This window comes from Chiloscyllium plagiosum, unplaced genomic scaffold (assembly GCF_037043375.1).
Source record: "Chiloscyllium plagiosum isolate Xiang-an unplaced genomic scaffold, Cpla_swu_hap1 HiC_scaffold_6, whole genome shotgun sequence".
NCBI lineage: Eukaryota > Metazoa > Chordata > Chondrichthyes > Orectolobiformes > Hemiscylliidae > Chiloscyllium > Chiloscyllium plagiosum.
This window is the reverse complement of record NW_028270144.1, coordinates 127345605-127360546: the sequence shown is the minus strand read 5'-3', so window position 1 is coordinate 127360546 and position 14942 is coordinate 127345605. Positions and strand designations below refer to the sequence as shown.

General features: G+C 47.4%; 1 protein-coding gene across 4 annotated transcripts in view; it reads left to right on the top strand.

Annotated features, from left to right (window-relative positions):
• Positions 1 to 14942, top strand: part of pde2a (phosphodiesterase 2A) — a 541714-nt gene that overhangs the window by 409700 nt on the left and 117072 nt on the right. For all 4 annotated transcript variants that reach the window (XM_087988442.1, XM_087988444.1, XM_087988443.1 and 1 more), the window contains 3 exons: positions 2217 to 2280; positions 6058 to 6136; positions 11955 to 12132. In XM_087988442.1, coding sequence (XP_087844568.1) covers positions 2217 to 2280; positions 6058 to 6136; positions 11955 to 12132 — 321 coding nt within the window. The remainder of the gene's footprint in view (positions 1 to 2216; positions 2281 to 6057; positions 6137 to 11954; positions 12133 to 14942) is intronic.

Genomic DNA, 14942 nt, shown 5'->3' with positions numbered 1-14942 from the left:
AGAGAGAGAGAGAGAGAGTTTGTGTGTATGAGTTTGGTTGTGTGCATGTGTCTACGTCTATTTGTGTATAAATATATATATGTATATGTATATGAGTATGGTGTCTGTGTGTGTATATGTGAGAGAGTCTGGGTATCATGTGTTTGTCTGTCAGCATGTGTGTCTGAGTTAGTTGTATGAGTGTGTCAGTGTATGAGAGTTTGTCTGTGTGTGTATGTGTCTGAGAATGTCTGTGTGTGTGTGTCTGTGTGTGTAAGTCTGTGTGTGTGTGTCTGTGTACGTGTGTAGGTGTGTGTGTACATGTGTGTGTGTAAGTCTGTGTGTGTAAGTCTGTGTGTGTGTCTGTAAGTGTGTGTGTGTCTGTGTGGGTAAGTCTGTGCGCGTGTCTGTGTACGTGTGTGTGCGCGTGTCTGTGTACGTGTGTGTGTCTGTGTACGTGTGTGTGTAAGTCTGTGTGTGTGTCTGTGTGCGTGTGTATGTAAGTCTATGTGTGTAAGTCTGTGTGTGTGTGTGTGTCTGTATGTGTGTCTGTTTCTGTCTGTGTGTGTGTGTCTGTGTACATGTGCGTACATGTGTGTGTAAGTCTGTGTGTGTGTGTCTGTGTACGTGTGTATGTATGTGTGTGTGTCTGTGTACGTGTGTGTCTGTGTATAAGTCTGTGTGTGTAAGTCTGTGTGTGTGTGTCTGTGTACGTGTGTGTGTATGTGTGTCTGTGTGTGTCTGTATGTGTGTGTAAGTCTGTGTGTGTGTCTGTGTACGTGTGTGTACGTGTCTGTCTGTGTACGTGTGTGTGTCTGTGCACGTGTGTGTGTCTGTGTACGTGTGTGTGTGTACGTCTGTGTGTCTGTGTCTGTGTATGTGTGTAAGTCTGTGTGTGTGTCTGTGTGTGTGTCTGTGTACGTGTGTGTGTGTCTGTGTATGTGTGTGTGTACATGTGTACGTGTGTGTATGTGTGTGTATGTGTGTGTGTCTGTGTATGTGTGCGTGTACGTGTGTGTGTATGTGTGTCTGTGTATGTGTGTGTCTGTGTACGTGTGTGTACGTGTGTGTGTAAGTCTGTGTGTGTCTGTGTATGTGTGTGTCTGAGTCTGTGTATGTGTGTGTATGTGTGTATGTAAGTCTGTGTGTGTGTGTGTCTGTGTGTGTGTCTGTATAAGTCTGTGTGTGTGTCTGTGTACGTGTGTGTGTCTGTGTGTGTGTAAGTCTGTGTGTATGTCTGTGTACGTGTGTGTGTCTGTGTGTGTGAGTCTGTATAAGTCTGTGTGTGTGTAAGTCTGTGTGTGTATCTGTGTATGTGTGTGTCTGTGTACGTGTGTGTGTACGTGTCTGTGTACGTGTGTGTGTCTGTGTACGTGTGTGTGTACGTGTCTGTATATGTGTCTGTCTGTGTACGTGTGTCTGTGTACGTGTGTCTGTGTACGTGTGTGTGTGTACATGTGTACGTGTGTGTGTGTACGTGTGTGTGTCTGTGTACATGTGTGTGTATGTGTGTGTCTGTGTACATGTGTGTACGTGTGTATACGTCTGTGTGTGTCTGTGTACGTGTGTGTCTGAGTCTGTGTATGTGTGTGTATGTGTGTGTGTAAGTCTGTGTGTGTCTGTGTAAGTGTGTGTCTGTGTGTGTAAGCCTGTATAAGCCTGTGTGTGTGTGTAAGCCTGCGTGTGTGTGTGTGAGTCTGTGTGTGTGTGAGTCTGTGTGTGTGTTTGTGTACGTGTGTGTCTGTGTACGTGTGTGTGTGTACGTGTCTGTATATGTGTCCGTCTGTGTACGTGTGTGTGTGTGTACATGTGTGTACGTGTGTGTGTGTGTACGTGTGTGTGTCTGTGTACGTGTGTGTGTCTGTGTACGTGTGCGTGAGTACATGTGTGTGTGTACGTGTGTGTGTCTGTGTACGTGTGTGTGTGTCTGTGTACGTGTGTGTGTCTGTGTGTGTGTGTGTGTATGTACAGTCTTTGGGTTGTACATGAATATTGTTGGCTGGTTGGCTCTGAATCCCAAGTTGGATATTGGGCTTGATGTTAGCCATTGTTCTATTTGGCTATTCTCCAAATGTGAAGTGATATGACACAATGGCGTTGGGGGTCTCTGGTATCTGTGGAGCTGTTCCTCTGCCCATTAGGGAGCTGCAGAACATGGCCCTGTCCCATGGGAACTGTTTCCCCTCTGACAATTCTGGGATAAGGTTTCTCTGAGATATTCTCTCTGTCTTTTGCAGATAACGTTTCAGTCCTGCTGCAAGAGATCATACAGGAAGCACGGACCCTTACCAACGCAGAGAGGTGGGTCTCACTCCTTTGGTGTTTTTCATCACAATGTCATCCAGTATCGAGGGAACAACCCTGCAGGTCTCTGGATTGAGGGGTTGTGAGTCCAAGTGCCGCTCCAGGAGATCTCAGACTGACAGAGACGGAAACCAAGAGCAGGAGTAAACTCTGCCCGAACAAACAAAACTCTGCTTCAGGGTCATACTTTAAACCAAGCCCCATTCACCCATCATCTCAGCACTCACTGACCAGCGCATTCTCCCTCTAATCACCCCCCCCCCCAACCTGGTTGAAAATCCCCAACCATGCTACTGAGTCCCTCCTTCCCAATCTCCGGAAATGGGGGTGAGGAGCCTATCAGCCATGATGGAATGGCGGAGCAGTCTAATGGGCCAAATGGCCTAATTATCCTCCAGTCTCACTGGAACAAAGAATACAGCCATTAAGCCCATCAGGTCTGCTCCAACATGCGAAATCAAGATTAACATCATTAACCTCCAGAAATCCATTCCGCTCTTGAACATACTGAGCTTCCACAGGTCTCTGCGGTCACAAATTCCTCAGATTCACCATCGTCTGAGAGAGGAAACTCCTGTCTAGTCACCCTCTGAGTTAGCGTCTCATTTAGCCTCTCCCCCTATTTGAGGAAAGGTGTAGTGGTTCACTTGATTGATCCCAGAATTGAGGGGTTTGTCGTATGAAGAGAGATCGAACAGTTTAGGCCTAAACTCTCTGGAATTTAGATTGAGGGGAGATCAAGTTGAGGTATTCAAGATGATAAAAGGTGTGTATAAAATAGACGTGGAGCTGGTGCTTCCTGTTGTGGGGCATTCTAGGATGGGAGATCATAGTCTTAGGATAAGGGGTAGCAAATTTAAAACAGAGTTAATGAGGAACTACTACTCCCAAAGAGTTGTGAATCTGTGGAATTCCCGACCCCGAAGTGTAGTGGATGCTGGGACAGTAAGTAAATTTAAGGAGGAGTTAGACAGATTTTTAATTGGTAACTGGTTGAAGGGATATGGAGAAAAGACAGGAAAATGGGGGTGAGGAGCATATCAGCCATGATCGAATGGCGGAGCAGATTCGATGGGCCGAATGGTCTAATTCTGCTCATGTATCTTATGAACTTATGAACTCTCAAGCATGCTCCACTTCAATCACTCTATCAGGCGTTCAGCTACCTGGCTCCCAAGCTCTGGAATCCCCTCCCTAAAGTTCTCCTTTTGTCACATTGCTTTCCTCCTCTGGGGAAGGTACAGTGCTGAGGTTAGCTTGGAAGAGTAATCTTAGACATCACCAAGCCAAAGAGACCCAAATACATAAATAAAAAGCAGGAGTCATCAGCAGTACTTTGCCCGGAGGCCCACTGAAGATGTTACCTAGTATGGTGATGAAACGTCTGGAAGTGAACCTTCCAGCTCAGCGAGCAAACCTACGTCCAGAACCTCAAGCTGAGCTACAAATCTTCTCAAAACTCTCTAAGGGTAATTTTAAACTTAAGGTAAAATGAAAACGTTTATGTGAAGTCTCCCCTAACAAAACCTGAGATTAATGGGAGGTTCAGACTCCTTTATTGATAAGAAGGTCCAGGGTGTTGTTACTGGAAGATAATGGCAGCTTTGAGAATGTATATTAACAGTGGAGTCTCCAAAGTCCCAGAAGAGTGTTGAGAATGTTGGTTTTTTAGGAGTAATGCTTGAACCTTCCCATTTGGTTCCAAGATGGAAGAGAATTAGGCCCTTGAGGGTTGCTTTCTGCATAGATACATGGCCCACGTGGTTCAAACTGGGATAGGAAAGGATACAGAGGAAACCATTGAAACGAAATCTGTTTGCAGGTTTTCCTGGCATAGGATAGAGGGGAGAGCTTGTTGACAAAAATAGTCTTTGCTCTGCGGTAATATGGGTGATAACGCATGTTGCAATTAAAAAGACCAAACCCTGGGAGAGTTACCCAGTTTGAGAGAGTGGGAGAGTTGCTGGGACAGGAAACCCTCTCTGGGAAAACCTTTCTAAGATTGCAAGTTACCAGGCTGAGAAAAGATTAGAAATCCTCAGGAGCTAAGAATCCAATAACTGGGTTGATCCTGGAAAAACTAACTACCTACGATTTTTGAGAAGATTTGTCGCTCAGGTTGAGGTTCATGTTGTAAGTTAGCTCGCTGAGTTGGTAGGTTTGCTCTCAGATGTTTCATCACCATGCTGGGTAACATCATCAGTGAGCCTCCAGTGAAGCACTAGTGGTAGTGACCCACTTTCTATTTATGTGTTAAGGTGGGTGATATCATTTCCGGTCCTTTTTCTAAGGTTGATAAATGGGGTCCAACTCGATGTGTTTATTGATGGAATTCCAGTTTGAATGCCAGGCCTCGAGGAATTCCTGTGCGTGTCTCTGTTTATCCTGTCCTAGGATGGGTGTGTTGTCCCAGTCAAAGTGGTGTCCTCCTTCGTCTATGAGTAAGAATACTAGTGATAACTGGTGTTGCCTTTTGATGGTTAATTGGTGTTCGTGTATACTGGTGGCTATTTTCCTGTGTCTATCCAATGTAGTGTTTGTTGCAGTCCTTGCAGGGTATTTTGTAAATGACATTCGTTTCACTGGTTGTTGGTACAGGGTCCTTTAGGTTCATCAGTAGCTGTTTCACTATGTTGGTCAGTTTGTGGGCTACCATGATGCCAAGGGGTCGGAGAGTCTGGTAATGATCTCTGAGATGTCTTTGATGTATGGTAGTGTGGCTAGAGTCTCTAGGCATGTTGTGTCTTCTTGTTTGGGTTTGTTGCTTCAGAATCGGCGGGCTCCCAACTCTTAATCAGGATTCTAAATCACCGATTCTGAAACACTCTTTTTGACTTGGTTTTGGGGCAGTGCTCTAGAAAAAGCTCAGCAGGTCAGGTAGCATCTGAGGAACAGGAGTCAATGTTTTGGGCATAACTCATTCCTGAGGAAGGGCTAATGCCTGAAACATCGACTCTCCTGCTCCTCGGATGTTCCCTGGCCTGCTGAGCTTTTCCAGCGCCACACTTTATCAACTCTCCAGCATCTGCAGTCCTCACTTTCTCCATGTTTTGGGGCATCTATTCTCAAAGTGCCTCATGAGTTAACAGCGACTTAATTTGTGAAATAATATTTCTATGAAAATCCTCGTGGCGTCTTGCTACATGAAACTAAACGCAAGGTGTTTTTGTTGAAGTTCTCACTGTCAGAGACTCTGGTTGGAGTAGACTGGGATTACACTCATTGGAATTTAAAAGAATGAGGGGAATCTGAGAGAAACATGTACAATTAAGAAAGGAACAGATAAGTTAGAAAGAGGAGGGCTGTTTCCACTGGAAGATGAAACTAGGGGCGTAGCCTCAAAATAAGGGGGAGCAGATTTCGGACGGAGTTGAAGAGGAACGTCTTCACCCAGAGGGTTGTGAATCTGTGGAATTCCCTGCCCAGAGAAACAGTTGAGGCTTCCTCGCTGAATGTTTTTCAGGCAAAGTTGGATAGATTTTTGAACAGTAAAGGAAGTAAGGGTTTTGGAGCGAGGGCGTCAGCAGAGCTGAAGAGGTCAGCCTTGGTCATCTTGAATGGTGGAGCAGGTTCGATGGGCCAAATGGACTACTCCTGCTCCTGGTTCTTACATTGTTATGGTCCAGAGGATGCTTCACTATCAGAGACCCTCAGGATTAGGGACCCGTTTTAAAGGGGAGTCACCCTTTGCTGTCTCTATAATTTGTATATTTGAAGCTGGAATGTTTAATAAATTTCTTTTCTCTCTCTTTTACCTCACTCCCCTGACCCTAGCTGTTCTGTGTTTCTCCTGGAACAGAACAATAAGGAGTTGGTTGCGAAGGTATTCGATGGCGGCTTTGTAGCTGACGAGGTGAGACCGGGTGCTCTAACTGGGCAGTGGCTGAGGGTTTCAGAATCCACGCACCATGACCGAGTGTGGCCCCTGGGTTGGAAATGGTCACCTCTCCAAAAGATCTAGGTCAGACGCGGGGTCATGATTTTAATGATGTTTGACAAGTTTGCTCATGGGATGTGGTCAGGCCGGCATTTATAGCCTGTTCCTAATTGCCCGAGGGCATTTAAGGGTCAACCAGATTGCTGCGGGTCTGGAGTCACATGTAGGCCAGACCAGATTTCCTTCCCTAAAGGACATTAGTGAACCACCTGAGTTTTTATCACAGTGATTATATGGCTACTATGTGCTAATATCACTGGACAGGTAATCTGGAATGCAAGGCCAGTGTTCTAGTGATACGGGTTCGAAACCCACCGTGCCTGATGGGGAAACTTGAATTCAATAAAAATCTGTAACCATTGCCCTCTGGGTAATTGGGGTTGGCCTAGCCAACAACACCCCCTCCCACATTAATTCTGGGTAACTGTACTTTTCATGTAGATTGGGACAGTTGGAGGAGTAGCAACAATGAAGAATTCCCTGAATATATTCAGAATGGTTTTCTGGAACAAAATGCCATGGATTCAACCAGGGATCAGGCTACTTTAGGTCTGGTGATGTCTAATGAGGCAGATCTAATCAGTGATGTCAGAGTAAAAGGAAATAGCGACCATAACATGGTAAAATGTAGAATTCAGTTTGACAGTGAGAAATTTTGGTGAGAAACTATGCTAAACTTAAATCAGGGTAATTACAAAGGAATGAGGGCAGAGTGAGCTAGAGTGGGCTGGGAAAGGGGTTTAATAGCAAAGACAGTGGAGAAATGATGGCAACTGTTCGAGAAAAGTTCATTACTCACATCGAGGACATAATCCCGTGAAAAAGAAGGATTTCTGAAGCAGAATAAACCGGCCATGTTTAACCAGCAAAGGGGCGGCACGGTGGCTCAGTGGTTAGCACTGCTGCCTCACAGCGTCAGGGACCCAGGTTCAATTCCAGCCTCGGGCGACTGTCTGTGTGGAGTTCGTGCCTGTATGGGTTTCCTCCGGGTGCTCTGCTTTCCTCCCACAGTCCAAAGATGTGCAGGTTAGGATGGATTGGCCGTGCTAAATTATCCATAGTCTCGAGGGATGTGCAGGTTAGGGGCATTAGCCATGGGAAAAGCAAGGTGAGAGGGTAGGGGAATGGGCCAGGGTGGGATGTTCTTCGGAGGGTCAGTGTGGACTTGTTGGGCCAAATGGCTTGTTTCCACACTGTGGGGATTCTACACGTAATTAAGGACGGAATCAAACTGAAGGAAAACACATACAATGATGGCTGGAGGATTGAGAAAGTTTTAAAAGCCAACAACTCTTGAGGATAGACAAGTCCCCCGGGCCTGACGGGATATATCCTAGGATTATGTGGGAAGCAAGAGAGGAAATTGCAGTACCATTGGCAATGATCTTTTCATCTTCACTGTCAACGGGGGTGGTACCAGGGGACTGGAGAGTGGCGAATGTTGTGCCCCTGTTCAAAAAAGGGAATAGGGATAACCCCGGGAATTACAGGCCAGTTAGTCTTACTTCGGTGGTAGGCAAAGTAATGGAAAGGGTACTGAGGGATAGGATTTATGAGTATCTGGAAAGACACTGCTTGATTATGGACAGCCAGCACGGATTTGTGAAGGGTAGGTCTTGCCTTACAAGTCTTATTGAATTCTTTGAGGAGGTGACCAAGCATGTGGATGAGGGTAGAGCAGTGGATGTAGTATACATGGATTTTAGTAAGGCATTTGATAAGGTTCCCCTTGGTAGGCTTATGCGGAAAGTCAGGAGGCATGGGATAGAGGGAAATTTGGCCAATTGGATAGAAAACTGGCTAACCGGTCGAAGTCAGAGAGTGGTGGTAGATGGCAAATATTCAGCCTGGAGCCCAGTTACAAGTGGAGTATCGCAGGGATCAGTTCTGGGTCCTCTGCTGTTTGTAATTTTTATTAATGACTTGGATGAGGGAGTTGAAGGGTGGGTCAGTAAATTTGCAGACGGTACGAAGATTGGTGGAGTTGTGGATAGTGAGGAGGGCTGTTTTCGGCTGCAAAGAGATTTAGATATGATGCAGAGCTGGGCTGAGGAGTGGCAGATGGAGTTCAACCCTGCCAAGTGTGAGGTTGTCCATTTTGGAAAGACAAATAAGAATGCGGAATACAGGGTTAACGGTAGGGTTCTTAGTGAGATGGAGGAACAGAGGGATCTTGGGGTCTATGTTCATAGATCTTTGAAAGTTGCCACTCAGGTGGATAAAGCTTGTAAGAAGGCCTATGGTGTATTAGCGTTCATTAGCAGAGGGATTGAATTCAAGAGTCGTGAAGTGATGTTGCAGCTGTACAGGACTTTGGTTAGGCCACATTTGGAGTACTGTGTGCAGTTCTGGTCGCCTCACTTTAGGAAAGATGTGGAAGCTTTGGAGAGGGTACAGAGAAGATTTACCAGGATGTTGCCTGGAATGGAGAATAGGTCGTACGAGGAAAGGTTGAGAGTGCTAGGCCTTTTCTCATTGGAACGGCGAAGGATGAGGGGTGACTTGATAGAGGTTTATAAGATGATCAGAGGAATAGATAGAGTAGACAGTCAGAAACTTTTTCCCCGGGTACAACAGAGTGTTACAAGGGGACATAAATTTAAGGTGAAGGATGGAAGGTATAGGGGGGATGTCAGGGGTAGGTTCTTTACCCAGAGAGTGGTGGGGGCATGGAATGCGCTGCCTGTGGGAGTGGTAGAGTCAGAATCTTTCGTGACCTTTAAGCGGCAATTGAATAGGTACATGGATGGGTGCTTAAGCTAAGACAAATGTTCGGCACAACATCGTGGGCCGAAGGGCCTGTTCTGTGCTGTATTGTTCTATGTTCTATGTTCTATGTTCTAACTCACCAGAATAATGAGAGAGTGAAAATAAACTAGAAGGATAAACAATACGTATTATAAAAATGAACAGAAGTGCCACTTTAAGTGTACGAGATGAAGCCTACAATGTACAGTTATGAAGTTAATGGATGATACAAAAATAAATGGGAAGGTAGGTGAGGACAATGATTGAGGGATAGGGACGGGTTGAGTGAGTGGGTGAAAACCTGGCAGATGGAATGCAATGTGAGGTCATGTGCTTTGGCAGGAAGAATAGTCGAGTTGAGTATTATTTAAATGGAGAAATACTGCAGAATCCGGCTGGGATTATGAGTATGGTGTTGTGCTCTTCCTTTCTTGAAGATATGAGGCACATCCAGCCTCTCTCTTTATCTTTCCATTTGCTCTTTTCTTCCATTTGTACCCTGTCTTTGCTTTCCTCGTTCCTTTTCCCCTTGCTTTTTCCCTTCCTACCCTCACGCTTCTTCACTCCCTCTCTCCCTCTCTCCCTCGCTCTCTCGCTCTCTCTCTCCATCACGATCTGGGGTCCATTGAAATGAGAATACTTGCGATCAGGATGGACAGGAAGGGTGTGATGCTGAGAGATCGGTTCTGCTGATCCAGGAGTTGAGAGCCCATTATCGTCAGGATAACTGGGCCCACTGTCAGCACCGAGATCAGGAGGCATCTCTTCCCTAGGAGATGTGAATCTTTACACTTCTCTCCCTCACAGGTCTGTGGAACGCTCAGTCATAAGGTACTTTCCGAATTACGATCAGAATTAGAATTAGGTTTATGGTTATGTGTACGGAATTACAGGACTATGGTGAGTGTGTACAGTATCACCACACACACGGTGCCATTGTAGGTACAAAGTACCTCGTTATAAATCTTACAGACTAACATAGATCCGATATAAAAGTAGAGAAATAAAGAGAAAAGCTAATGGTTCTCCATTACTGTTCTTCACAGTGTAAGTTAGAAAGATAAAGAAATAAAGTTCAATGGTAAAGGTTACCGTCTTTCTACAGCCTGCAGTCTCTCCAAGCTGGGGGCTTCCCGCACGTAGTCTCCCTTTGTCCACACGACCAGCCTCTGCATCCATGACAGGCTGACCGCTCCAGTCCCTGGTATATTGACCACACCGCTCCAACCCCGGTATACTGACCACACCGCTCCAGCCCACAATACACTGACCACACCACTCCAGTCCCCAGTACACTGACCACACCACTCCAGTCCCCAGTACACTGACCACACCGCTCCGGCCCCCAGTACACTGACCACACTACTCCAGTCCCCAGTACACTGACCACACCACTCCAACCCCCAGTACACTGACCACACCGCACCAGCTCCCATTTCACTGACAGCACTGACTGCACCTGCCTCCAGTCTATTGACCACACTGGCTCCAGTTCACTGGTCTCTCCACACTGGGCCCACTGTTTACTGGCTGCTCCGTTCCAGCCACAGATTGATAGATTTAGGGACTCTGTGAAAATGAAAGGACGTGGGGACAATGCTGGAATTGTGGCTGATGTTAATTGTACACATTAGAGTTATGAATATAGACCATTCAGCTTCTCAGTCTGCTCTGCTGTTGAATACAGACGTGGATGACCCAGTGATTTGAATCCATTTTCCTGCCTGTGCCCCAGGACACTGGCTACCCTGGTCGATCAGCGATCTCTCTGCCTTTTCCAGCCTCGAGTGTGTCCAATGTCAGATCTTCCACGGCTATCAGGGGCAGAGAGTTCCAAACATTAACCACCTCCAGCCAGGAGAAATGTCCCTCTGTTCTAAAAGATTTACTCTGTGCCCTAAACAGCCCCCTCCCCCGGTTATTGTGTGGGTCTGCCCAGTGTGATGTGAGGAGGGTATTGGATGATAGTAAATTGAAGGATATCTAAGTTCCTTTGATCTTAGAGTATAAAAGGTTGGCACAACATCAAGGGCTGAAGGCCCTGTACTGTACTGTACTGTTCTATGTTCTAATATTGAATCCTGATACTTCGAGAACACAGACACACTCTCGGGAAGATTTATGATTGAGATGAGGAGACATTTCTCCTGTCAGGGGAGTTCGGAATCCTCTACCCAGAGTCTTGCGGATACTCCATTGTTGAGTTTATTGAAGGCTGTAACAGATCGATGTTTGGTCTCTCAGGGAACAGAGCGACAGGAGGGGAGGTGGGGGTGAAGTGGATTTGAACCTTAAGGTCAGCTAGGATAGTAAGGAGGCTGAATGGTCCACTGGTTTACCAGGATGTTGCTGGGACTGGAGGGTTTGAGTTATAAACAGAGGCTGGATAGGCTGGGGCTGTTTTCCCTGGACCATAGGAGACTGGGGGCTGATCTTAAAGAGGTTTATAAAATCATGAACAGGGTGAATACCCAAGATATTTTCCCCAGGGTAGGGGAGTCCAAACTTGGAGGGCATAGGTTTAAGGTGAAAGGGGAAAGATTTAACAGGGACTTGAGGAGCACCATTTTCATGCAGAAGTATGGAAAAAAAACCTGCCAGAGGAATTGGGGTAGACACAGGTACAGTTATAACATTCAAAAGGCACTTGGATAAGTACGTGGATAGGAAAGGTTTCAAAAGATATGTGCCAGGAGCAGAAAATGGGACTAATTTAGTTTGGGAAACCTGGTGGGCATGGATAAGTTGGACCGAAGGGTCTGCTTCTGTGCTGTATGAGTGTACGACTTCATGACTTCTGCCTCTATTTCGTGCGGTCCTCCCTTCCCTTCTTATATTCCCACCCGTCCCCTGAGCCCCCATCTCATTCCTCTCAACCTCACTCTTTCACTCCCTCCCTCCTGTCTGCTCCCTCACTCTCCCGTCCCTCTGTCGTTGCCACTGTTGAGTCAGCGTTAAGAGCGTTCTTTTCCCTGTCTCGTTCCAGTCCGCCGAATTCCGGATGCCGGCTGACCAGGGCATTGCTGGGCACGTCGCCACAACAGGCAAAATCCTCAACATCAAGGATGCCTACTCTCACCCTCTCTTTTACCGGGGCGTGGACGACAGTACGGGTTTCCGCACGCGGAACATCCTGTGCTTCCCCATCATCGATGACAACAACCGTGAGTACACAGCAAGATCCCAGCGTTGCACCATCTTTCCCAAAGCACAGAGAGAAAACGTTCCAGGCTAGAGGGACAGAGCAGTGCCTAACATGGGACGTGCAAAAGTGTAAAATCTAAACCAAAAAAGAGGACAATTAAGAGTGTTTAACAATTCTACAGCACGAAACCTCCATCACTGTCTACAACTGGCCCCACATCCCAGATTCTGAGATGGAATGGGTTGCCTTCAGTACAGCCAGCGCATTGTCGTCCACTTCTACACCCCATTATCACCTCTCTAGTTTCTCATCTTCCCTGGGTTTACTGTCAGCAATCCCTGCCTTCATTCCTGATGAAGGGCTTTTGCCCGAAACGTCGATTTTCCTGCTCCTCGGATGCTGCCTGACCTGGTGTGCTTTTCCAGCACCACTCTAATCCAGACTTTGATCTCCAGTGTCTGCAGTCCTCCCTTTTGCCTAGTCCCTTTGCCTATCCGTTGTTTCTCTGTCTCTCTGCTCCATCTCCACCAATCCATTTACTCCTTTTCCCTGTCATCAGCATAAATGCCACCTTCTCTCAGCTGCTCCTGAAGAAGGGTCAGCGAACTCGAAATGTTAGCAGAGTTAAAAATCACACAACACCAGGTTATAGTCCCATCAGGTTTAATCGGAGGCTCTAGCTTTCGGAACGTCGCTCCTTCATCACAATCACCTGTGGAAAAGACCTTTACCATTCACCTTACCTCTGCCCCTCATGATTTTATAACTTTTATAAAGTCACCTCTCAACCTCTTACACTCCAGTGAAAAAAAAGTCCCAGCCTTTCCAGCACTCCTTATAAATCAAACTCTCCAATACTAGCAACAATCTAGTGAATCTCTTCTGAACCCTCTCCAATCCTTCTTATAGCAGCAGGGCAACCAGAACTGGATACAGTATTCCAAAACAAGCTTCACCACAACATGATGTCCTAGCTCCCATACTCAATGGTCTGAGCAATGAAGACAAGCATGCTAAATGGCTTCTTAACCATCCTGTCTACCTGTGATGCAACTATCCAAGAATTATGTAATTGGGCCCCGAGGTCTCTCCAGGGTCCTACCATTAACTGTATCAATCCTGCCCTTGTCTGTTTTACCAAAATGTAGCACCTCACATTTATCCAAATTAACCTTCATCTGCCACACCACATCCCATCGAACCAATTGATCAAGATCCCTTTGTAATCTTAGATAACCTTCTTCATTGTTCAGCTAGGAGAAAGTGGGGACTGCAGATGCTGGAGAACAGAGTTGAAAAAAGTGGTGCTGGAAAAACACAGCAGGCCAGGCAGCATCCGAGGAGCAGGAGAATCGACGTTTTGGGCATAAGCCGTTCTTCAGGAATGAGGCTGGTGTGCCAAGTGGGCTGAGATAAGGGGTAGGGGGTGGGGAATTTGGGGGAGGGGTGCTGGGAATACGATAGGTGGAAGGAGGTGAGGGTGAGGGTGATAGGCCGGAGGGGGGGTGGGGGCGGAGAGGTCGGGAAGAAGATTGCAGGTCAAGAGGGCAGTGCTGAATCCGGGGGTTGGGACTGAGATAAGGTGGGGGGAGGGGAAATGAGGAAGCTGGAGAAATCTACATTCATCCCTTGTGGATGGAGGGTTCCTAGGCGGAAGATGAGGTGCTCTTCCTCCAGGCGTCGTGTGGTCAGGGTCTGGCGATGGAGGAGGCCAAGGACCTGCATGTCATTGGCAGAGTGGGAGGGGGAATTAAAGTGTTCAGCCACGGGGCGGTTGGGTTGGTTGGTGCGGGTGTCTCTGAAATGTTCCGCAAGTAGGCGGCCTGTCTCCCCAATATAGAGGAGGCCACATTGAGTGCAGCGGATGCAGTAAATGATGTGTGTGGAGGTACAGGTGAATTTGTGGCGGATATGGAAGAATCCCTTGGGGCCTTGGAGGGAAGTGAGGGGGGAGGTGTGGGCGCAAGTTTTGCATTTCTTGCGGTTGCAGGGGAAGGTGCCGGGAGTGGAGGTTGGGTTGGTGGGGGGTGTGGACCTGACGAGGGAGTCACGGAGGGAGTGGTCTCTCCAGAACGCTGATAGGGGAGGGGAGGGAAATATATCCTTGGTGGTGGGGCCTGTTTGGAGGTGGCGGAAATGACGACGGATGATACGATGTATCCGGAGGTTGGTGGGGTGGTAGGTGAGGACCAGTGGGGTTCTGTCCTGGTGGCGGTTGGAGGGGCGGGGCTCAAGGGCGGGGGTGCAGGAAGTGGAGGAGATGTGTTGGAGAGCATCATCGACCACGTCGGGGGGGGAAATTGCGGTCCTTGAAGAAGGAGGCCATCTGGGTTGTTCGGTTTTGGAATTCGTCCTCCTGGGAGCAGATACGGCAGAGGCGAAGGAATTGGGAGAATGGGATGGTGTTTTTACAGGGGGCAGGGTGGGAGGAGGTGTAGTCCAGGTAGCTGTGGGAGTCGGTCGGTTTATAGTAAATGTCCGTGTTGATTCGGTCGCCTGAGATAGAAATAGAAAGGTCGAGGAAGGGGAGGGAGGAATCTGAGACGGTCCAGGTAAATTTGAGGTCGGGGTGGAAGGTGTTAGTAAAGTGGATGAACTGTTCAACCTCCTCTTGGGAGCACGAGGTAGCGCCGATACAGTCATCGATGTAGCGGAGGAAAAGGTGGGGGGGGGGGCTGCCAGTGTAGCTGCAGAAGATGGGCTGTTCCACATATCCCGCCAACCTCCAGATACATCGTATCATCCGCCGTCATTTCCGCCAACTCCAAACGGACCCCACCACCAAGGATATATTTCCCTCCCCTCCCCTATCAGCGTTCCGGAGAGACC